Consider the following 26495-nt stretch of genomic DNA (forward strand, 5'->3'; position numbering starts at 1 on the left):
ATTGTTAAATTCAGAACCTTGTTTGTTAAGCCACAGAAAAAGAGAGCAACCTTCCCACTAGCCATGATTGGCTGAGATAATGAGTGGGCTGGCCATGCCGAGAGAGGAGAGAGGATTGGTCTGCCACATAGAAGGCTTCTGTCTATTTGAGCTCGTCAGTCTGTGTTGGTAATCCTGTTGAACGCAGCTTTTTTTTTAATGTATTCTGTAGTGGAGCTGCATAAGCGTTGCTCTCCATTAAAGTGTTTAATTCAGTGGAATTAGAGTATGATTGCTAAAGAGATGGAGAAAACACCTCCGGATTACATCTTCAAACTAAGGGAAAAGGTGGTATGTCATTCCTGACAGGGAGAAACATCATCATGCATGATGGATGCATACAGGTAAGATAGCTAGCTACATTTTCAGATATTACACATTTCTAATTTTGACAGAAAGTGGTTTAAGTTCAAGTTAAAGTGTACTGTTAGCTAGCTAGCTAGCTAACGTTACCTGGCTGGCTCCCTAGCGGACGCTATTATTAGTTTCCCAGAGCCGTTTGCTTTTCTAGTTAAAGCCTAATGTTAGCTAGCTAACATTAAACCTGGTTGGTTAGCTCCCAGCACCTTGGTATTCTTGGCACTTTGTTCATTGTTGTTTAACTAGCTAACATTAGCTGGCTGGCTCATTAGTTAACGTAACGTGTGTGCTCTTAAACGTTGTTTACCTAGCTAGGTTCATTGTTTACCTAGCTAGCTAGCAATTTGTCTTAAGCTAAAGTGTACTGTTAACTAGCTAGCTAATGTTAGCTGGCTGGCTCCCTAGCTGACATTATTTGTTTCCTAGAACCGTTTGCTTTTCTAGTTAAAGCCTAATGTTAGCTAGCTAACATTGACCCTGCTTGGTTAGCTCCCAGCACTGTGGCATTGTTGGCACTGTTCATTGTTGTTTAACTAGCTAATGTCAGCTGGCTGGCTCGTTTACTAACATTACGTGACGTGTGTACACCCGTTGAACATGGCCAGTGTCTGCACACCTGTTAATTGATATGCATTCCAGGTGATTACCTAATGAAGCTGGTTGAGAGTGTGCAAAGCTGTCATCAAGGCAAAGGGTGACTACTTTGAAGTATCTCAAACATAAACTAATCAATCTATTTGAACACTTTTTTGGTTACTATATGATTCCATAATTTTCATGTCTTAACATCATTCTACCATGTAGAAAATATAAAAATAATGAAAAACCCTTGAATAAGTAGGTGTTTCCAAACTTTGGACTGGTACTGTAGATAGCAAGTCTCTGTGACAAGTGACCTTATAGTTTCAATTACATTGACAGTGTTAATTTCATGTGCCGGCCTAGTTGCATGACAACTTTACTAAGAAAATGAACAGGAAATTAATGTTTCTATGTTTAAATTACATTGGGGAAAAAAAATCTTAATTTTACGTGTAGGCCGAGATGCATGACATGTTTAATCAGAAAATGAACAGGAAATTAATGTAATATCAGTGGATAATGGACTGAAAGGTGAAAGAAACATCTCTATTTACTATCAGGATTACAACAGAACTGTAACACTGTTGACATCAAAAGGGTCTGTTACTTAGCAACTGGCACCTGGAAATGCAGATTGGAGTGATTATCTACTTCACATCAGTGTGCTCAGATGAGAGGTAGGCTGCAGCTCTACACACATCCTCCAACCTATTTACTCTGTAACAAGCTCATTACAAAGCTGTAATTCCAGGATAGCTGAGACAAGATTTCAATACACTTACACAGGTGTGTCAAACTCATTTTGATCCCGGAGGACCGCACAGAAAATTGGTTATATTTCCTCGCCATCAAAATTTGCAAAAAATATTTTTTTTAAATAGTCCTCTATCTATCATTTTTGGAATGTTCGATGATCACGGACTGTCTAGCATTCATTTCGGTGATTACTAGCGAGCTGGATACAGTTTTTTTTAAAATGTACAAATAAATGTAGGTCCATTATAATTTCTCCACACAGTTTTGATTTGAGTCATTTTAAAAGTATATTAAAGCTCCTCCCCCCGCCACACACATTTTGCCATGGGGTCATTCCTAGGTATTACAACACCATTACAGCTAGAAACACAAGCATTTCGCTGCACTTGTAATAACATCTGCAAATTTTATACATTTCATGCAATTCTACACATTTTGACATGCGGCAGAGATAAAAAAAAATGTTTTGCCGTTTTACAGGTAATTTCCTGCAATTCTGCACATTTTGTAATGACTTATGCATGTTAAACCTGTTAGATCTACCCCCCCCTTTTTTGAAAATTCTGTTAAAAATCGCGCAACTTTTCAGCGTCCTGCTACTCATGCCAGGAATATAGTATATGCATATGATTAGTATGTGTGGATAGAAAACACTCTGAAGTTTATAAAACTGGTTAAATCACGGCTGTGACTATAACAGAGCGTGTGTTTCATTGAAAAACGCAAGAAAAACTGCTCTCTGAAAGCAAAAAATAATTTCCATAAGTCACTTCCACCAGTTGTTAAAGGACAACAGAATTTAATGGGAATTTGCCTGCACCGTCTACAAATTCCGCACGATGGCGCCATTGTACTAATTTTCAATCGAATTAATTGTTGGAAAATCCATCTGTCTGACCCCAAGTTCTCCAGTCTTCACCCGGATGCAGTTCAGAGAGAGATCAGATTGCATTGTTTTTGAAGTGAGGACCTATTGAAGAGACATCGCCCTGTAATCGTTTTGATAGATTATAAACGTTTACTAATACCTAAAGTTGGATTACAAAAGGATTTCGAAGTGTTTTGTGAAAGTTTATCGTCGACTTTTTTAATTTTAAAAAATTACGCAGCGTTTAAAAACGATGAATTTTTCTGAATGACACTACTTCTATACAAAGCTATTTTGGGTATATATGGACCGATTTAAACGAAAAAAAGACCCAATAGTGATGTTTATGGGGCATATAGGAGTGCCAAGAAAGAAGCTCGTCTAAGGTAATGAATGTTTTATATTTTATTTCTGCGTTTTGGGTAGCGCCGTCTATCGCAAAATCTGTTGTTTACGTGTCGAGCTGGCATTTTGGGGGGTGCATGCTATCAGATAATAGCTTCTGATGCTTTCGCCGAAAAGCATTTTAAAAATCTGACTTGCTGGCTAGGTTCACAACGAGTGTAGCTTTAATTTAATACCCTGCTTGTGAATTTTGATCAAGGTTTGAGTTTTAACGAGTACATTTAGCATTTAGCGTAGCGCATTTGCATTTCCAGGTGCCTACTTGGGACATGTGCGTCTCAAGTAGATTCAAGAAGTTAATATGATATCTGAGTGAGAATGACTAACAAAATCAATTGGGGGCCCCCTAGAGGTCAGGGCACCTAGGTACGTGCCCTGCATGCCGGTTGGTATTCGGTCATGAATTACTACAAGTTTAGATAGTCTAGCCAGCTAACTACCAATCTAAAAATTGCTAGTTTTAAATGGCTAAATTGACTGACTGTCCGTGACTGACATAACAGGAAAACTGCTGATTCACCTGGTGTATTCTACTATTCTTATTTTCAATAGTAAATTGACACCCCGACTGAGTTCCTAAAAAAAAAATATTAGAATTGTCACGCCCTTATCTGTTTCACCCGTCTTGTTATTGACTCCACCTCCTCCAGGTGTCGTTTGTTTTGCCCAGTGTATTGATCCCTGTGTTTCCTGTCTCTCTGGGCCAGTTCGTTTTCCCTTGCTCCTGCTTTCTATTTCTCTTTCCTAGTCCTCCCGGTTTTGACCCTTGCCTGTTTTCTGGACTCTGTGCCCACCTGCCTGACCACTCTGCCTGCCCCCGACCCTGATCCTGCCCGCCGACCTGTACCCCTGCCCGCCCACGACCCTGAGCCTGCCCGCCGACCTGAACCTCTGCCCGCCCCCGACCCTGCCCGCCGACCTGTACCCCTGCCCGCCCCCAACCCTGAGCCTGCCTGCCGACCTGTACCCCTGCCTGCCCGCCGACCTGTACCCCTGCCCGCCCCCGCCCCTGACCGCCGACCTGAACCTCTACCTGCCCGCCGACCTGTACCTCTGCCTGCCCGCCGACCTGTACCTCTGCCTGCCCGCCGACCTGTACCTCTGCCTGCCCGCCGACCTGTACCTCTGCCTGCCCGCCGACCTGTACCTCTGCCTGCCTGCCGACCTGTACCTCTGCCTCTGCCCACCCCCGACCCTGCCCGCCGACCTGTACCTCTGCCTGCCCGCCAACCTGTACCCCTGCCCGCCGCCGACCCTGAGCCTGCCCGCCGACCTGAACCTCTGCCCGCCCCAGACCCTGCCCGCCGACCTGTACCCCTGCCCGACCCTGAGCCTGCCTGCCGACCTGTACCCCTGCCTGCCCGCCGACCTGTACCCCTGCCCGCCCCCGCCCGCCGACCTGAACCTCTGCCTGCCTGCCGACCTGTACCTCTGCCTGCCTGCCGACCTGTACCTCTGCCTGCCTGCCGACCTGTACCTCTGCCTGCCTGCCGACCTGTACCTCTGCCTGCCTGCCGACCTGTACCTCTGCCTGCCTGCCGACCTGTACCTCTGCCTGCCTGCCGACCTGTACCTCTGCCTGCCTGCCGACCTGTACCTCTGCCCACCCCCGACCCTGCCCGCCGACCTGTACCTCTGCCTGCCCGCCAACCTGTACCCCTGCCCGCCGCTGACCCTGAGCCTGCCCGCCGACCTGAACCTCTGCCCGCCCCCGACCGTGCCCGCCGACCTGTACCCCTGCCCGACCCTGAGCCTGCCCGCCGACCTGAACCTCTGCCTGCCTGCCGACCTGTACTTCTGCCTGCCTGCCGACCTGTACCTCTGCCCACCCCCGACTCTGCCCGCCGACCTGTACCTCTGCCTATCTGCCGACCTGTACCTCTGCCCACCCCCGACCCTGCCTGCTGACCTGTACCTCTGCCCGCCCCCGACCCTGCCCGCCGACCTGTACCTCTGCCTGCCCGCCGACCTGTACCTCTGCCTGCCTTGACCCGTCTTCTGCTTGTCCCTGTTGGAACATTCAATATTGTTACTTCGACAGCCTGCATCTGGGTCTTACTTTGATATCTGAAAAAAATTGTGTTGGGGGCTCCAAGCAGCCAAGGGCCCTAAGCAACCCCTTATGTTACTTATGCCTGGAACCGGCGCTGGTTGTGTGGGATATCAATGTGAGTGAACAGAATTAGTAGTAATATGGCCTAGTTAGGTCTAGCAATCCCCATCTTTAATTCATAACCAGCTGACACTCTCTTCGCATGCACACACTATGGCCCATTCACACGGACTACATTTATCTGGTTATAGCATGGAGGGTAACTCACAAATGCCCAATAAAGCTCACAACAAATGATGAATTGAAAAAAGGACAAATGATGGTATGTCAAAAAGTCATATTGAGAGAACTAAGCATAAAACATGGTGTCACTGTAGCCTTTACAGAGTCTACTGACAATGTTATAGACAACAATAAACAGTCTAGACATCTATAAAATGTCTAATAGTGTATGTTGGGAGACGGCAGGCTGTGGGTCTAAAAGCTAGGCTCTGGACAGAGAGGATGCCCAGGGAGAATGTGAGGAAACCACAGTTCAGAATCACACTGAAACACAACATAGTTGCCAAACTGTAATGCATAGAAATACAGGAAGGAAACCTCCAAGAATCAAGCTGTAACTCAGGAACCTTTACAGCACTAGCTCACCCACGCATGATGGTCCTCTGGTTACTATAGGAACGCAGAAACATAATACACACGGACGCATATGCATGTACGTGTCGTGCGCACACACATAGCATACATATGTGCACGCACGCACAACATTATCTAATCTATCTGAACATAAGAGGGAGGGAGGCCCGTTTGAAATGGCGGATATCCTATAAATAGCAGATTGCTTCAGTTAGTTAGTTGGAGACTGTTTGGAAAAGTCCTAGTTACAGTGGCTCTGCTGGTTGACTGTGTGTGTGTGTGTGTGTGTGTGTGTGTGTGTGTGTGTGTGTGTGTGTGTACTGTGCATTTATTGTGCTTACATTTCCAATTACTTGAGGAAAGCACAATCAAAGAAGGACTGGTGATTGTCTATGCCCCTCAGAGGCCGATTTTGCAATACCACAAGTACAATAATCATTTTGAATTTTTCAGCTGGGATGACCGTTACAGCTGTGTGTATTTTTGTGCAAAGTTATGAAAGATGAAGCATTTCCCTCCAAGGAAATCTGACAGCAAATAAAACGAGTCCAACGTCAAGAACAAAAGAGTTCCATGGGACCATACCCCCCCTCATCTCTCCGCAACCCTGGAGTCAGAGAGATGGTTATCTACTGAAGACATGGTTATTCTGCAGACAGAGAAGCACACAACAGATCAGTGGAATCAACTCCGATATGAAATGAGTCTGTAAGGTGAAATAACCACAATTGTGAAGGGGTTTTGCCATGCTTTTGGCTGTGTGGTAGACAATCCTTCAGAAGAGGGTGTAGCCAAACATGACTGCCCTCTAGTTTGGTTTGTCTTTCCTCTTTCCCATTAACACATTCACCAAAGAGACCTGCATCTAAAAAAGGAGAGAGAGGAAGGAGCAACTTGTTATTCTGGTCGTGTTTCTGGGTGGAGTTCTGGTTTGCCAAATTGTAGATGTTTTCTCATGGTCAAGTGTGGACCATGTGCCCAACTCTACACACAATCTTCCCGCTCCACACAGTAAAACCATGATCCCAGACTTGCACACTGGGAATGCCTTTGGTCTTAATTACAGCTACTATCATTCACAACACAACTTGTTAAGGCACTGAATCGCTTTACTCCTAAGTGAGTGGTTTCATGAAAAAAATACAGTAGATCTACAGTCTACAACCTCCCAGTGCTGTGCTGCCAATCTTACTTCTCCTCAAAAATAAACTCAGAACCTGAACTTCATTCATCCACCCCCCTCCCCTCCTCTCTGTAGTTGCCATGACACCCACAGCAGGCATAATAACATCCCCCAGCAGGTCTTCCATTCCATTTCACACCATCATGTCAACACTTCACGTTTCCTCCCGAGTTCATTTAAGGTCAGTAAATCAATACGGTGCCAGTGCCTGTCCTATTCGAAACAGAGGAAAGCTCACAGTGTTGCTTTCTCAGTCTCTGTGTGTCTCTGTCCCTGTCTGTGTGTTTGAGTGGTGGCGCTGGGGATAGAGACAGACAGCTAATTGTGTGGACAGAAACAATGGTGTGAAGAGGAGAGATCTTCCCCAAGTCTTTAATGTGCCTCGACACCCAGCAGTACCAGTCAGACACCTCAGCAGTCAACTAGTGCTCTGAGGACATTGTTAAGTAGCAGTGACCTTCAACATCTCTAGATTCATATGAATCAATTTATCTTAGGCAATACATGTATATCAGTCTCCATGTGTGTCCTTACCGTTGCTGGCTGTGTTGACATAGTAGTGCCGCCCTTGTGGTGACATGTAGCACTTCCAGTGTTGAGGGAGAGGCTCTCCGAGGTCCTCAACAGGCAGTGAGGTCATAGACGCCGTTTTCTGTCAAAACAGATAAATTAAAGACACATAAGATGAATAAATTGAACATAAGGGCTTTGAGCATTCACATGAGAGTGCTTACCGTGTGTCTTTTGTTTCTAGCTCATTTCACAATTAGCAACCGTTAGTGGATAGACTGCGGTATATTGCAATACAAAAAAAAAAACAACTAGAGCCAGTCTGCTATTGGCCAGGCATGATAGAACTGATAGAACTGATTGAACGTACCTGCACACACAAACACACTATGCTGAATAACACAGGTGAGTGTGTAGCCAACTCTGGCCAGCTGCTATTGATTAACAACATGAAAACAACATCGTTAAGTACAAGGCCAAGGCCATTGTAACACATTATTGGGGGTGGTTGGGAAAACCCGGATGAAATTCCATAACAATTACTCTCTGTTACTGGAGCGGGTGCCAACTCGTCAAGCGTCTATAAGAGATTTGTTCTAGTGGGTGTAAGTAATAGTAATCCATAGACTGGAGTGGTTCGGGACAGTTCTAAGTGCAGGTTAAGATCTTAGAACTATTACATGACTGCATGTCTACAGCGGGACAAAGATGCTGGGATAAAAACAACCCAATTTGGGTTATTTAGTAACCCAGCGCTGGGTAAATATTTGAAAGAACACACGCTGGGTTATTTTGACTCAGCCAGTTGGGTTGGGTTGATTACCCAAACATGGGTTAATTTAACCATCCGTTGGGTTTTTAATTCACTTTCATGCTGGGTGGACACAGCAGCTGGGTCTCCTTTAATGTAATCCACAGGTTATTTTCAGGAGGCGTGGTCTATTTGGGGCGTGGCTTTCATATAGTTATATATTAGGCCACCCGTGAGAGTAAAATGTCATTCCTGTTCATTATGTTAAGTTGTACACTACACATTTCAATCATCTTGAATATTTTTGCACATAACATATTTTAGTATAACATTAATATTTACGGTATTTGATTCGGAGGAGCAGTCGAGTTTGATAAGGACCCCAAAGTAGAGGTCGACCGATTAATCGGAATGGCCGATTAATTAGGGCCGATTTCAAGTTTTCATTACAATCGGAAATCTGTATTTTTGGGCGCTGATTTGACGATTTTATTATTTTTTTACACCTTTATTTAATCTTTATTTAACTAGGCAAGTCAGTTAAGAACACATTCTTATTTTCAATGACGGCCTAGGAACAGTGGGTTAACTGCCTCGTTCAGGGGCCGAAAGACAGATTTTCACCTTGTCAGCTCGGGGGATCCAATCTTGCAACCTTACAGTTAACTAGTCCAACGCAATAACGACCTGCCTCTCTCTCGTTGCACTCCACAAGGGGACTGCCTGTTACGCAAATGCTAGCTAGCATTAAACTTATCTTAGAAAAAACAATCAATCATAATTAGTTAACTAGTTAACTACACATGGTTGATGATATTACTAGATATTATCTAGCGTGTCCTGTGTTGTACGCTCAGTAAGATTATATGCAAGTATCTAAGTATATGACTGAGCGGTGGTAGGCAGAAGCAGGCGCGTAAACATTCATTCAAACAGCACTTTCGTGAGTTTTGCCAGCAGCTCTTCGTTGAGCATCAAGCATTGCGCTGTTTATGACTTCAAACCTATCAACTCCGGAGAGTAACCGAAGTGAAATGGCTGGCTAATTAGCGCGCGCTAATAGCGTTTCGAACTTGGGGTGGTTGTTTCCCTTGCTCTGCATGGGTAACGCTGCTTCGATGTGGTGGCTGTTTGTCGTGTTGCTAGTTCGAGCCCAGGGAGGAGCGAGGAGAGGGACGGAAGCTATACTGTTACACTGGCAATACTAAAGTGCCTATAATAAAAGGTCCCATAGTCAAAGGTTAATGAAATACAAATGGTATAGAGGGAAATAGTCCTATAATAACTAAAACTTCTTACCTGGGAATATTGAAGACTTATGTTAAAAGGAACCACCAGCTTTCATATGTTCTCATGTTCTGAGCAAGGAACTGAAACGTTAGCACATATTGCACTTATACGTTCTCCAACACTTTGTTTTTGCATTATTTAAACCAAATTGAACATGTTTCATTATCTACTTGAGGCTAAATTGATTTTATTGATGTATTCAGTTAAAATAAGTGTTAATTCAGTATTTTTGTAATTGTCTTTATTACAAATACACAAAAAAAAAAACGGCCGATTAATCGGTATCGGCTTTTTTGGGTCCTCCAATAATCGGTATCGGTGTTGAAAAATCATAATCAGTCGACCTCTAGTACAAAGGACCAAAGACAGCCTTTTAGCAAAGTGACTTTTTACCTTGTTAAATCATTTGTACACATTTTAAATGGCTTTTACAGAATTTGATGGGTTTTTTTACAAGGAAAAAGTACTTTTATTTATGGTTGTTTATTGTTTTTAACATGTACTTTTTAACAAATTTAAATGTATTAACACTGTTTTATGTTTTTATGCCTTTTTTATGTGTACAAAATGATGTGCAAAAATACATGAGCTGTTTTAAAGGAAATGCAACAATAAAACTTTTCCAAAAGAAAAAACATTAATATTTACATATTGTAACAAAGTGGTAACTATCCAGACACAAATATGTCAGTGTTGAACCATAACATTAGTTAATCTGTTCTGTTAACCGGAATGACATTTACTCTCACGGACCGCTCTGGATCATTACACTGGATCATTACTCCTAGCTAGCTGCTAGCTAACTAGCTGCAAATGAGTGGCTACTGTCAGCTAACGCCTCTGTCCCGAAGCAAGCACCAGCTAGCCTCGAGCGAAGCCCATATACCAACTAATTCTAGGGCTACAATTACCTCCTTCGCCAACTGACCTGGACCCTTTATTGCCGACACGGAGCTCTGCCGATCCATCACAACTAGACTGCCGATGTGATCTCAACAGGCTATTATGTTACGATATTGCCGCAGAACCATCTACTAGCCCCGGCCCGTTAGCTTTTTCTGAATGCTGTGTGCCCTGCTCGCCCAGTATAGTAGTGAATACCGTACAGCACCCTTTCTAACCTATTGCTACTCTTTTGACCCTATGATCACTCGGCTACACAGCTGATGCTGTTTCAATAACACAGTACCTCATTTTGTTAACCTGTCAGCCCCAGCCTCTAACTCCGGTCCTGTATGTATCTAACTGACCCGCTCTGCCCTTTCTTCACCATTTACCCATTGTTGTCGTAGCTCTCCTGATCAACACCTGTGATTGATTTATGCCTCTCTCTAATGTCAATATGCCTTGTCTACTGCTGTCTTGGCTAGTTTTTATTGCTTTATATCACTGTAGAGCCCTCAGTCCTGCACAAATTGCACTTCCGTTCCACCCCAGACACATGCGGAGACCTCACCTATGTTAATTGATAACTCCAGAGACGAAACCTCTCTCATCACGCAACGCATAGGTTTACCACCATTGTACTCACATCCTATCATACCCTTGTCTGTACATTATGCCTTGAATCTATTCTAACACACCCAGAAATGTGCTCCTTTTATTCTCTGTCCCCAACGCACTAGACAACCAGTTCTTATAGCTTTTAGCCGTACCCTTATCCTAACCCTCCTGTGGTGATGTCGAGGTTAACCCAGGCCCTGTAGCCCCCAGCTCCACTCCTATTCCCCAGGCGCTATCATTTGTTGACTCCTGTAACTGTAAAAGCATTGGTTTCATGCATGTTAGCATCAGAAGCCTCCTCCCTAAGTCAGTTTAATTCACTGCTTTTGCACACTCCGCTAACCCTGAGGTCCTAGCCGTGTCTGAATCCTGGCTTAGGAAGGCCACCAAAAATTCTGACATTTCTATCCTCAAATATAACATTTTCTGCCAAGATAGAACTGCCAAAGGGGGTGGAGTGGCAATCTACTGCAGAGACTGCAGAGCCTGCAGAGTTCAGGTCTTGTGCCCAAAGAGTTCGAGCTTTTACTTTTAAAAATCCACCTTTCCAGAAATAAAAGTCTCTCATTGTTGCCGCTTGTTACAGACCCCCCTCAGCCGCCAACTGCGCCCTGGACACCATATGTGATTTAATTGCCCCCCATTTATCTTCAGAGTTTGTACTGTTAGGTGACCTAAACTGGGATATGCTTAACACCCCGGCCGTCCTAGATTCTAAGCGAGATGCCCTCAATCTCACCCAAATTATTACGGAACCTACCAGGTACAACCCCATATCTGTAAACTAGGGTACCCTCATAGATATCGTCCTGACCAACCTGCCCTCTAAATACACCTCTGCTGTCTTCAACCAGGATTTCAGCGATCACTGCCTCATTGCCTGCATTCGTAATGGGTCCGCGGTCAAACGACCACCCCTCATCACAGTCAAACGCTCCCTAAAACACTTCAGCGAGTAGCCTTTCTAATCAACCTGGCCCGGGTATCCTGGAAAGATATTGACCTCATTACGTCAGTAGAGGATGCCTGGTTATTCTTTAAAAGTGCTTTCCTCACCATCTTAAATAAGCATGCAACATTCTAAATATTTAGAACCAAGAACAGATATACAGTTGAAGTCAAAAGTTTACATACACCTTAGCCAAATACATTTAAACTTAGTTTTTCACAATTCTTGACATTTAATCCTAGTAAAAATCCCCCGTCTTAGGTCAGTTAGGATCACCACTTTATTTTAAGAATGTGAAATGTCAGAATAATAGTAGAGATATGATTTATTTCAGCTTTTATTTCTTTCATCACATTCCCAGTGGGTCAGAAGTTTACATACACTCAATTAGTATTTGGTAGCATTGCCTTTAAATTGTTTAACTTGGGTCAAATGTTTTGGGTAGCCTTCCACAAGCTTCCACAATAAGTTGGGTGAATTTTGGCCCATTCCTCCTGGAGGCCTCCTTGCTCACACACACTTTTTCAGTTCTGCCCACAAAATGTTCTATAAGATTGAGGTCAGGGCTTTGTGATGGCCACTCCAATACCTTGACTTTGTTGTCCTTAAGCCATTTTGACGCAACTTTGGAAGTATGCTTGGGGTCATTGTCCATTTGGAAGACTCATGTGTGACCAAGCTTTAACTTCCTGACTGAGGTCTTGAGATGTTGCTTCAATATATCCACAGAATTTTCTATCCTCATGATGCCATCTATTTTGTCAAATGCACCAGGCCCTCCTGCAGAAAAGCACCCCCACAAAATAATGCTGCCACCTCCGTGCTTCACTATTGGGATGTTGTTCTTCGGTTTGCAAGACTCCCCCTTTTTCCTCCAAACATAATGATGGTCATTATGGCCAAACAGTTCTATTTTTGTTTCATCAGACCAGAGGACATTTCTCCAAAAAGTACGATCTTTGTCCCCATGTGCAGTTGCAAACCGTAGTCTGGTTTTATGGCGGTTTTGGGTCAGTGGCTTCTTCCTTGCTGAGCGGCCTTTCAGGTTATGTCGATTTAGGACTCATTTTACTGTGGATAAAGATACTTTTGTACCTGTTTCCTCTAGCATCTACATAAGGTCCTTTGCTGTTGTTTTGGGATTGATTTGCACTTTTCGCACCAAAGTATGTTCATCTCTAGGAGACAGAACGCATCTCCTTCCTGAGCTGTATGACAGCTGCGTGGTTCCATGGTGTTTATACTTGCGTACTATTGTTTGTACAGATGAACGTGGTACCTTCAGGCGTTTGGAAATTGCTCCCAAGGATGAACCAGACTTGTGGAGGTCTACAATTTTTTTTCTGAGGACTTGGCTGATTTCTTTTGATTTTCCCATGATGTCAAGCAAAGAGGCACTGAGTTTGAAGGTAGGTAATTTTCCAAGCTGTTTAAAGGCACAGTCAACTTAGTGTATGTAAACTTCTGACCCACTGGAATTGTGATACAGCGAATTAGAAGTGAAATAATCTGTCTGAAAACAATTGTTGGAAAAATTACGTGTCATGCACAAAGTAGATGTCCTAACCAACTTGCCAAAACTATAGTTTGTTAACAAGAAATTTGTGGAGGTGTGGAAAAAACAAGTTTCAATGACTCCAACTGTAGCCCTTGGTTCACTCCAGACCTGACTGCCCTTGACCAGCACAAAAACATCCTGTGGCGTACTGCATTTGCAATGAATAGCCCCCGCGATATGCAACTTTTCTTGGAAGTTAAGAACCAATGTACAAATGCAGTTAGGAAAGCAAAGGCTAACTTTTTCAAACAGAAATTTGCATCCTGTAGCACAAACTCCAAAAAGGTCTGGGACACTGTAAAGTCCATTGAAAATAGGAGCACCTCCTCCCAGCTGCCCACTGAACTGAGGCTAGGAAACTGTCACCACCGATAAATCCACAATTATCGAGAATTTCAAGAAGCATTTCTCTACGGCTGGCCTTGCTTTCCACCTGGCTGCCTCTACCCCTGTCAAAAGCTTTGCACCCCCCACAGCAACTTGCCCAAGCCTCTCCAATTTGTACTTCACCCAAATCCAGATAGCTGATGTTCTGAAAAAGTTGCAAAATCTGGACCCCTACAAATCAGCTGGGCTAGACAATCTGGACCCTCTCTTTCTAAAATGATCCGCCGCAATTGTTGCAACCCCTTTTACTATCCTGTTCAACCTCTTTCGTATCGTCTGAGATCCCCAAAGATTGGAAAGCTGCTGCAGTCATCCCCCTCTTCAAAGGGGAAGACACTCTAGACCCAAACTCTTAGAGACCTATATCTATCCTACCCTGCCTTTCTAAGGTCTTCGAAAGCCAAGTTAACAAACAGATCACCGACCATTTTGAAACCCAACGTACCTTCTCCGCTATGCAATCTGGTTTCTGAGCTGGTCATGGGTGCACCTCAGCACACTCAAGGTCCCAAATGATATCAAAATCGGCATCGACAAAAGACAATACTGTGCAGCCGAATTCGTAATGACAATTACAACAATACCGAATTAACACTTATTTTAACTTAATATAAAACATCAATACATTTAATTTAGCCTCAAATAAATAATGAAACATGTTCAATTTGGTTTAAATAATGCAAAAACAAAAGTGATGGAGAAGAAAGTAATATGTGCCATGTAAAAATGTGTGCCATAGAAAATATGTGCCATGTAAAAAAGCTAAAGTTTAAGTTCCTTAATCAGAACATATGAAAGTTGGTGGTTCCTTTTAACATGAGACTTCAATATTCCAAGGTAAGAGGTTTTAGGTTGTAGTTAATATAGTATTTACAGGACTATTTCTCTCTATACCATTTGTATTTCATATACCTTTGACTATTGGATGTTCTTATAGGCACTATAGTATTGCCAGTGTAACAGTATAGCTTCCGTCCCCCTCCTTGACCCTACCCGGGCTCACTCGAAGCCACACTCGAAGCATCGTTACCCATCGCTCCACAAAAGCCGCGGCACTTGCAGCGCAAGGGGAATAACTTCTCCAAATCTAAACGCGAGTGACGTTTGAAACAGTATTAGCGCACACCCAGCTAACTAACTAGCCATTTCACATTGGTTACACCAGCCATTAGGCTGATTGACTTCAAGCCTAACAGCGCTGTGCTTGCGAAGAGCTGCTGGCAAAACGCCCGAAAGTGCTGTTTGAATGAATGATTACGGGCCTGCTGCTGCTCAGTCAGACTGCTCTATCAAATCAGACTTAATTATAACATAATAACACACAGAAATACGAGCCTTTGGTCATTATTATGATCGATTCCGGAAACTATAATTTCGAAAAAACAAAACGTTTATTATTTCAGTGAAATACGGAACCGTTCGGTATTTTATCTAACGGGCGGCATCGGAAATCGGTATATTTTGGCGCCGATTTCCGATTGTTATGAAAACTTGAAATCGGCCCCAATTAATCGACCATTCCGATTAATCAGTCAACCTCTAATACATACAGTACCAGTCAGTAGTTTGGACACACCTACTCATTCCAGGGTTTCTTTAATTTGACTATTTTCTACATTGTAGAAGAATAATGAAGATATCAAAACTATGAAATAACATATATGGAATCATGTAGTAACCAAAAAAAAGTGTTGTTGTTTTTTAAATATTTGAGATTCTTCAAAGTAGCCACCCTTCGCCTTGATGACAGCTTTGCACAATCTTGGCATTCTCTCACCAAGCTTTATGAGGTGGTCACCTGGAATGCTTTTCAATTAACAGGTGTGCCTTGTTAAAAGTTAATTTGTGGAATTTCTTTCCTTCTTAATGCGTTTGAGCCAATCAGTTGTGTTGTGACAAGGTAGATACAGAAGATAGCCCTATTTGGTAAAAGACCAAGTCCATATTATGGCACGAACAGCTCAAATAAGCAAAGAGAAACAACAGTCCATCATTACTTTAAGACATGAAGGTCAGTCCATCATTACTTTAAGACATGAAGGTCAGTCCATCATTACTTTAAGACATGAAGGTCAGTCCATCATTACTTTAAGACATGAAGGTTAGTTAATTTCGAACAAGCACTATGAAGATACTGGTTCTCATGAGGACCGCCACAGGAACGTAAGACCCAGGGTTACCCAGAGAAACCACTACTAAAGTACACCAATAAGAAGAAGAGACTTGCTTGGGCCAAGAAACACGAGCAATGGACATTAGACCGGTGGAAATCTGACCTTTGGTCTGACAAGTTCAAATTTGAGATTTTTGGTTCCAACCGCCGTGTCTTCGTGAGATGCAGAGTAGGTGAATGGATGATCTCTGCATGTGTGTTTTCCACCGTGAGGCATGGAGGAGGTGGTGTTGGTGGTGTGGGGGTGCTTTGCTGGTGACACGGTCTGTGATTTAAAAACAATTCAAGGCACACTTAACCAGCATGGCTAACACAGCATTCTGCAGTGACACGCCATCCCATCTGGTTTGCGCTTAGTGGGACCCATATTTGTTTTTCAACAGGACATTGACCCAACATACCGCCAGGCTGTGTAAGGGCTATTTGACCAAGAAGGAGAGTGATGGCCTGCTGCATCAGATTACCTGCCCTCCACAATCACCCGACCTCAACCCAATTGGGTTGGTTTGGGATGAGTTGGACCGCAGAGTGAAGGAAAAGCAGTCAAAAAGTGCTCAGCGTGTGGGAACTCTTTCAAGACTGTTGGAAAAGCATTCCAAGTGAAGCTGGTTGAGAGAATGCCAAGAGTGTGCAAAACTGACATCAAGGCAAAGGGTGGCTACTTTGAATAATCTCAATATATAATATAATATATATATATCATATAATATATATCATATAACCATATATATATATATATATATATATATCATATAACCATATATATATATATATATATCATATATATATATATCATATATATATATATATATATATGATATATATATATATATATATATATATATATATACACACACACACATTAACACACTTTTTTGGTTACTACATTATTCTAAATGTGTTATGTCATAGTTTTGATGTCTTTATTATTATACAATGTAGAAAATTGTAAAAAATATAGAAAAATCCTTGAATGAATACTTTCTTAAAAGCACTGTTTAAAAACATAGGAAACTCACATTTTTGACTGTTCTGTGCCTTTAAAGTGAAAAAGACTCTTAACGTGGAATTGCCCTGAAGTATTCCAACATCATATAAGCTCATTCACAGACGTCCCACTACGGTTATTCTTAAATGACCTTTAAATACATCTAATCCCTTTCTTCAGCTAATCATCAAGATTCATGCTTAGCTTAGTCTGGTTTGTTGGTTGGTGATGGGCTGGAGCAAAAGCCTCCACACCCCTGCTGACCACTAAACTACAGTCTAGTAACAGGCAATGCAAGCAGCTTGAGTCATACATATTTGACTAGTCATAATTCCACCAAGTTGGAATGTTGGAAAGGTGCTATGGAACATATTTTCAGCGCTAACATGCATGCATGCATCATCATTACAAATCAGACACAACCTGTACACAATTGTTTCTGATTTAATAGTCAACTAGTCATTTTTATCTTTGAAAGGAATATGAGTCAGCATTCTAGAATGCTAAAATGATCCGGGAGGAACAGGGTCTGACATGAATGAATCATCAATATTATACACAAAGTGTCTCTGAGAATCCAACATCAAGTAACAGACACATCCCCACATTCCCCTCACTAATGCTGGGAATAAGACCCCCCCCCCCCAGCTGCTTAGTCTTCAACGATGACATCACCAACTTGCAGGAGTCATTTCTATAATTCAAGGCAGAAACTGGCCCTCGAGACAGATTGTTCCTTTTCTGTCCCTCTCAGAATTAACCCATTCCATTCAACACTTTCCAGGAAAAGAGAAGAAGAGAAGATGAGAGAAGAGGTTTGCTGCTGGTCCCACACGGACGGAGAGTACGAAGCAACGTCAACCCTGGGTGACTTATGACTCCATGTAATTACACAGAACATGACAGCATTGCATTTCCTTTGATGGTCACTGTGTTATATATGTCCACATCCACTGTGTTATATATGTCCACGTCCACTGTGTTATATATGTCCACGTCCACTGTGTTATATATGTCCACGTCCACTGTGTTATATATGTCCACGTCCACTGTGTTATATATGTCCACGTCCACTGTGTTATATATGTCCACGTCCACTGTGTTATATATGTCCACGTCCACTGTGTTATATATGTCCACGTCCACTGTGTTATATATGTCCACGTCCACTGTGTTATATACGTCCACGTCCACTGTGTTATATACGTCCACGTCCACTGTGTTATATACGTCCACGTCCGCCCTTCAGAAATGTATTGACTTAACTAACCTTGGATAGTCATTTATTAAGAAATGGAGGCGTAATAATATTTCGAAACAGAAAAATAAAAATAAAATGGGTGTATGAGGGTAAGTGAGCATGCTGTCCTGATGGGTTAGTGGTCAGAATGTCATAAAAGAGCAACCAAGATGCATGAACAAAGGAGGAGTAAACCAAAAGCACAATTTTCAGTGTCTAGTGTTTCTAAACCCAAACAACAAGGGTCCAATCACCATTGTTTTCTCCTCGCATGAAAACAAATAAAAGAGAGGTACTGTAAGGGATCATAGTGAGTGAAAGTGACCATCACCGAAAGCAAATTTCCTGTAGAAACCCGAGACACCAACTGAGTGTCTGTTCACTTCCTCTTAGTCTGCCTTCTTGTCTGCTTCCATACGTCTGAAACACACACACAGTCTACTGACATGGTGAAACCCCACATTAGCTGGGGAATGTGTAACACAATGTTGGGTCACGTCTTGGTCTTATCAGTAAGGTGACACAAGGGTTTTTCTCCTGCTCTGCAGATAACACTGAAGAAGACAGATGGGAGTGGGCTGTACTCAGTCAGGACACCGATTTCAAGAAAAGAGGACATCATTGGTTCACCCCATTGACGTGGTCTGTTTTCTAGACGGCAATATCTCATTGGCTGTCTTTGAACACGGTCACTGAGTGAATTTGTCTTCGAACCGTCAGTCAGTAAATCACCGTTTAAAGAGTATATGGGCTCTGTGAACTGGGCTCAACCTTTTAATAACGACGAATGTGTTGGACCTCAATGTAAAATCTCTAACTCCGCTTCACAACATTGGGAGAGGTCGCATCTTGAATTAACTTTCATATGAGCCATGCATTGATATCAATGGGGAGTTAGAATTTAGGCCACAATTAGGCACACGGGGGATGCAATGAGTGAGGGAATGAGCACCTATGTGTGCTGGGAACTAGGAACTTTGACAGCACATGAAGCCAGCTTGTCCCGGCATATGCAACATTAAATAATGCACCATGCCAGATGGTTAACCTCGACAACCCCAGACTGCCTGTGGCTCTGCATTCACAGGATGCCAGAACAGCCCCTGGCTAAGAACATATGGTTTCAGCTATGGTTGTCTGGAGAGCAACAACAACAATCATGGTCGTCTCTGTGAATGGCTGGCTGTCGGTGTTCTGTAGAACCACAACAATCATGGTCGTCTCTGTGAATGGCTGGCTGTCGGTGTTCTGTAGAACCACAACAATCATGGTCGTCTCTGTGAATGGCTGGCTGTCGGTGTTCTGTAGAACCACAACAATCATGGTCGTCACTGTGAATGGCTGGCTGTCGGTGTTCTGTAGAACCACAACAATCATGGTCGTCACTGTGAATGGCTGGCTGTCGGTGTTCTGTACAACCACAACAATCATGGTCGTCTCTGTGAATGGCTGGCTGTCGGTGTTCTGTAGAACCACAACAATCATGGTCGTCTCTGTGAATGGCTGGCTGTCGGTGTTCTGTAGAGCCACAACAATCATGGTCGTCTCTGTGAATGGCTGGCTGTCGGTGTTCTGTAGAACCACAACAATCATGGTCGTCTCTGTGAATGGCTGGCTGTCGGTGTTCTGTAGAACCACAACAATCATGGTCGTCTCTGTGAATGGCTGGCTGTCGGTGTTCTGTAGAACCACAACAATCATGGTCGTCTCTGTGAATGGCTGGCTGTCGGTGTTCTGTAGAACCACAACAATCATGGTCGTCTCTGTGAATGGCTGGCTGGCTGTCTGTGTTCTGTAGAACCACAACAATCATGGTCGTCACTGTGAATGGCTGGCTGTCTGTGTTCTGTAGAACCACAACAATCATGGTCGTCTCTGTGAATGGCTGGCTGTCGGTGTTCTGTAGAGCCACAACAATCATGGCGTCCATCATGTTTAGAATACAGTATCTATTCCATTCTAATTCTCTTTTGACACGGTGCTTATTCCATAAACCTAGTAAAGTCCCCCAAGTCATAAAGAGAGTTACCGTAAGCTCAAGCTGAGGATCACTTCAACCCAAACCAATGCCATTGATTCATTTTTGCTGAAATAACCAAATCAAGTCACCCGACCTTAGTTAATGATGACTAGTCCCAGTAGGGCTACGAGTACAAACAAACATGTTTATTATAAGAGCAGAGTGGTCCATGGTATGTATGGCATGACAGACACATCCCTGTGATGGTTTTACAGCCACGTTTCCCACACCCAAAAACACAAACAGCATCTCTTACTATGGAAAAACTAAATAGCTCATAGCTTTCCATTTCAGTGCCACTGGCTCCCCGCCTGGAAAACCAGGAATCATTTGTCAAATTCCCGTCGGAAAAATGGCTGTAAATACCCTGGGCCTGTGGGGGAGGTCAGTGAGAGTATGAAGAGGCATTAAACTATGCCGTTACCCTTTCACCTGAGTTGTAATAGGCTAGCTAAGACCCCAGGAAGAGAGGGAAAGTGCTATGTTGAGAACAAACATTAAAAGGATTGTTCACTCCACAGTCAAAGTTTTAAGTTTGCTGAAAGCGGTTGAGCTTCCAACAGGGAATATGAGCGCTTGGATCCATCCAATTCAATTATAGATTTAGGATGGACACAGAGACATTTGATATAAAGCTCTTAAAGTTTTGTATAAATAAATATCTCGATTGGACCTCTGCGTAAAATAAATCACTATTTGTTAACCATGTTTTTGTTAAAGTATAGTCAAGAAGAGAGAAAACTGGGTTATGGAAGTACAGAAGTACTAAGGCTAATTCCCCCAGCCTCACCAGAAATAGTGTAAACATTAGATTGGGTTTCAGACCACCCAATAGCAATTCTTTTTTATATCATGTCAATGTCTTCAAGACAAATGAATATAATTTAAAGATGTAAAACTTCTGGCTTGATCAATTGAAAAGATTCTAATATTGAAGTTGAAGAAAAAAAAATGTATTCAAAAATGAATTGCAGCAAGTCATTTAAATCTCATTTAGAACAAGACCAACAAGAGTGGGCTTCTGTCTTAGAATTAGATTCATGAGTTTCTCTTCAACTTCCATCTGGGTTTTGACATCAGTCTATTCGTGTTTGACAACATAAGTAGGTGATTCACTGAGCAGATACTGAACGGTCAGCAGGTTTGTGAAATGGAGGTCGCCCACTCATGGACTGAGAGGAGAAATGTGCAGCCTCTGTATTAGTGGCCTTCCAGAGTTTCAACAGAGCAAAGCTTAGCTGCCCTTACTCATGCCTGAATTACTCATAGACTCCTGACATGCGGTGGTGTGAGCTCAGTGTGTGTGTGTGTGTGCGCGTGCCACAGGAGGTTGGTGGCACCTTAACTGGGGAGGACGGGCTCATGGTAATGGCTGGAGCGGAATGGTATCAAATATGTCAAACACAGGGTTTCCTGGTGTTTGATGCCATTCCATTCGGACCGTTCCAGCCATTATCATGAGCCCGTCCTCCCCTCAGCAGCCTCCACCCGTGCGTGCATGCCTGCGTGTGTGTGTGTGTGTGTCTGTTGTTCAGCCTGTCCTCCAGTGACCTCTAGTCAAACATCTGGATGTAGGAAGATGGGGGTATGAGGGTCAGGGTCTGTATGTGAAACCAGCGGTTCGGTTCTAGTTGAGCCAGGGATGGCAGTGTCCTGTACACGACCAGGTATAACACAACACGCCAGAACAGAGGTGGAACAGTATCATGAACCAAGGACAACAGGCCATTACAGAGAACATAAAATTCCCAGTACACCAGGGCCAACCAACTGTAACAGTTCTTCCAACTGTGGTTTAAATAAGTATATGTTGTTCAGTATACAGAAACATTGAGGTCGCAAACAATGCTGGTGATGATTCTTGAGAATGAGAAATGTTTGGAGTTTTCCAATACTGCCAAATGTTGTACATCCTCAAAGCATCTGAAGTAGCCTTGGGCTGTACAGAGATATGACGTGACCACAAGCCACAAACCCAACAATGTGCATATATTTACATGCCAGCATATAGCCACAAACAGGGGCTGGCACACACACACACACACACAGAGGGTACCTCCTAGTCATGAGGGATGGCAAAAATAGTAGCAAGGTACACACGGTCTCTATTTACTTTGCCTCTTCATCCCTCCCTCCCTCCCTCTCTTCCACTGATCTCTCTATCCCACCCTATCCTGTCCAGTCAGCAGATGCCGTGTCAGAGGAACAGAGGTGTGACTGATGGTGGAAGTGTCTGTTTCCTATTATTCACTCACAAATACCTTTACTGTACTCTTATCAGCACCATCATATTTATATACCCAGAGTCACTTGCCTTCATTAGGTCACCACCAATAATTACAATGATGAAGGACTGGTGAATGTTGATGTGTACTTTCAGACCATGCAAAAGCTATACTAAAAGCCAATACGAAATATGGATGCTGTCGGGGGACATTTCCCCCTCAAATGTAGATAAAAGGCTCTGGTACACACACATGGTTATGACTCAGCAAATATGAGCTCTTCACAATCTATCGTCATCCGTTTAACAATGGCTCCCAATGGAGAGTGGAGCAGCCAGCTAACGGCTGTTGCCCAAGACTTCTGAGGCTGCGAAGGAGAAGAGGAGAGAGTTCTCAACCCTGTGAGATCACTCAGCCAGTGCCTGGTGGCTAGGGGGCCCTGGCCTCTCTCTCGGGGTGTGAGGAATACAGTCAGAAAGAAACATCTCTCTCACACACACACAGTCATTACTACCGTAAGACTCTGTCTAGCAGATGCAAGTGTACAGTGAAAAGACAGTGAAATGAGAGAGGGAGGGGAGATGGAGAGCGAGAGAGAGAGAGCTCTGCTTTGGGCTGTAGAGTATGGGGGCAGTAGCAGAGGTCTTTATTTGGAAGAGGTTGTTTTGGTTTAGGGCTATTGTGAGAGCCTGAAGCCACATTCCCAGATGCGCACACACACACACAGAAACTAGACACACATTTAGTCACAATGAGAGAGAAACACAGGCTGAGACATAAGGAAGCAGACAATAGCAGACAGTGTGTGGTGAGTGCTAGGGTGCTCCCTACGTGCAACAAAGCCTGTTTTGTGCTTCCTCTGCCCATACCAGTTTATGTGGATTGCACAAGACCTGTACCATGCCTTGTAGGTCTCTCTATCCCTCCTCAGGTCTCCTTCTCTAGCCTTACAAATTTAACTGATAATTGTCTCACGTCACTTCTACAATGTTGAGTTAGCGCAGCATGTGGAATGACTCTACTGACTGCTAAGGTCATGCTGTACAGTGGAAGATCATATCTTGTATTCACTAATTTGACAAAGCAAACAAAGAAATACAGCCACTTAATCCTTCTACTTGAATAGTATCCCAGGTAGGAGATATCAAACTGCAAACCTATAGAGATATCAAACATAGAACCTAGAAAGTAATTTCCTTTATAAAACAAGGAAAACCCTCATCTGCAGCTACCGTGTACAGCGGAGTAAACAAACAGTCTGGTTGCTATTCAAAGTAGTCAGAGTAACTACGGTATGATACTGGATAAATACAGATTATATACACTTTAGTGGAAAGTGTTTACCACAGGTATGACGTCAGCACTGGGAGTGGTGGTTAGAGAGTTGGAGAGTTTTCCCATGTTCCAGGCAGGGAAACACCTGGCAGTGTGGTGTGTATGGGGGCAGTAGGTCTCAGCAGCTCCCTGACCCTCACATTCCTCTACAGCGGAATTATGCCAGCCTAAATGACCATCTACCTACCCCCTGTGTCCTAACACTACACTAGACCAGTTACAACCACAGATACAGTTTCATAACACAGCTGACTAACCCACTGAGGGAAGGCTTTAAAGACAGTAATGAGAAAGGGTTTGATTTAACTAGGCAAGTTAAATAAGAATTTGTTCTTAACTACAATGACGGCCTACCGGGGAACAGTAGATGAACTGCCTTGTTCAGAACGACAGATTTTTGTTTTTTCCCCTCTTAGGCCCATCTGCAGAGTTAGGGTTACACATCCATCCACTACCCACATGAATATTTCAGGAGTAACGGGGGCGTCCTGATGACTTATGGGAGTGGTGCCCCAGTAACGCTGACCCTGCCCAGCTGTCATCTAGACTAGAACGGTGGTCTACATGCCCACACGGCACAGAATATAGCAGGCCTCATTGCCTCACCATGCCAGCTCCCTCAGTCACGCCAGTGCTGATAATCACACTAGACTGTCTTTGGGTTGGAGATTAGAGCGAGAGTGTTTGTGAGAGTGGGCCACTAAGGAGAGATGAATGCAGGATGCCATTCCATAGCAACTATTGGAATAATCATATAACAATAACATAGCATGGACACCACAAAATCCCAGTAAATTACACTATAACCTATAGTGTAATCTGTTTCGATTGGAACAGAGGTTAGCTAAAATACATAAGTATAGGAAATGAGCAACAACAAAAAAAAATTCTGGTAATAGTTGTTCATTGCCAACTCACCAACACGGCTGTATATGTAGCTAACTATCATACACCAAAATGTTAATTTTTCATTCACTCATTCTTCGAACCAATCAAATTCTTTGTTCCCCGGAGAGCCATTTCCATTGGGTGAAATCTGTCATCAATGGTGTGTCTAATTGGTCCATTCATCTAGATTCTACAGCTTTCATTTCCTTTGTCCTTTTTTCCTCATCTCTTCCTCATCAAGCTCCACCTCAATTAGTTTGGCACTAATCAGCAATCACTTGACTTGATGACTCAATGGCATGATCCATGATTCACCGTGCCCTGTTCCACTTCTGTTCATCAGTTAGGTTGTCATGGCCACCAGAGTCATACCGGTACAGTTGAAGTGAGAAGTTTACATAAACTTAGGTTGGAGCCATTGAAACTTGTTTTTCAACCACTCCACACATTTCTTGTTAACAAACTATAGTTTTGGCAAGTCGGTTAGGACATCTACTTTCTGCATGACACAAGTACTTTTCCCAACAATTGTTTACAGACATATTATTTCACTTATAATTCATTGTATCACAATTCCAGTGGGCCAGAAGTTTACATACACTAAGTTGACTGTGCCTTTAAACAGCTTGGAAAATTCCAGAAAAGGATGTCATGGCTTTAGAAGCTTCTGATAGGCTAATTAACATCATTAACATCTAATTAACTGTATATAAAACCATATAGACAACGGGTAGACTCATACTGATATAGAAAAATACAAATTTCAGCACTTTACTGATGTTAGGGGTGGAACCCCTCTTTAACCACCCTGTCCTAAACAGATAACATCATAAATGACATGACCTCTTTCTCTTGGTCAATCACTGAGCTTGGAAAATACACAAAAAAAAGTACAGGAAACAGTTCCTCAATCAACCGCAGCTGTCATCCCTCACCCAGGGATCACTGCTATAGTAACAGGAAATGTATAGCTTATTATAACCATCCCCTGAAACTACTTCTCATCTGAAAGTAGCCGGCGGGGCCCAATTATATGACACATTCTCCAGGTTCCATGACAACAACACAAAGATAAAGTCTACAAGTTAAAGTTGTTAAAAAAATAAAGTTATGAACATCTCATCATAAAAATATGAACTGAATGCCTTCTGTGCTGTATTTGTTTGTTCAAATGAAGGCAGCATCTATCCATACAAGGAGGTTCCTGGGGACTGTGTGGATCTGAGGGTCTGTCAAGGCGAGCACAGGCCTGATGACAGGTTCTCTGTTGAATGATTCATCAAAAGTTTGAAGAAAAGAAAAAAAAAAAGAAAGAAGAATAGACTGTTTGGAGAACAAAGCCTCGTCTGCTGAAGATGACAATGGAGCGTGTCTCAGACAGAGATCAAAGTGCCGCACTGTAAACTACGCCAGCAGTGAACACACACATTCCCCTGATTCCGGTGTTGAAAACACCCTGGTCTGAATTGATGATATATATGGCTGATTCTAGGTGCGTTTCCCTCTTGTTTGAATTCAAATGTAGAACAAATGGAAGGGATCAAAAGGACGTTCCTGAAAATGCCTGGCTAGTTTGATTGGTTGACCAGAATAAGGAAGTTCATACTGTTTTTTTTCCATTCAGATCTATATGCAAGAGCCAAGTCAGCATTAGAAGCAATCATTTGGTAACTCATTCGGAAGAACTTCCTGTTTCTACGTCAGTGTTTCAAATGAAATGTTGATGGTGCAACACACATCCTAAACCTGAGCCCATGCAACGAACTATTCAAGTCATGTCCTTCAATGCAGCCTCC

General features: G+C 43.1%; 1 protein-coding gene across 4 annotated transcripts in view; it reads right to left on the minus strand.

Moving 5' to 3' along the window:
- The window catches only part of gas7b (growth arrest specific 7b), a 53505-nt gene that overhangs the window by 25159 nt on the left and 1851 nt on the right, over nt 1-26495 (minus strand). For all 4 annotated transcript variants that reach the window (XR_016489321.1, XM_036955688.2, XM_090212229.1 and 1 more), the window contains exon 2: nt 7417-7534. Coding sequence is in view for 3 of the 4 variants with exons in the window: in XM_036955688.2 (XP_036811583.1) it covers nt 7417-7534 (118 nt within the window). In the remaining variant the exon portion in view is untranslated. The remainder of the gene's footprint in view (nt 1-7416; nt 7535-26495) is intronic.

The sequence above is a fragment of the Oncorhynchus mykiss genome, chromosome 20 (assembly GCF_057628025.1).
Source record: "Oncorhynchus mykiss isolate SJ-2025 chromosome 20, ASM5762802v1, whole genome shotgun sequence".
NCBI lineage: Eukaryota > Metazoa > Chordata > Actinopteri > Salmoniformes > Salmonidae > Oncorhynchus > Oncorhynchus mykiss.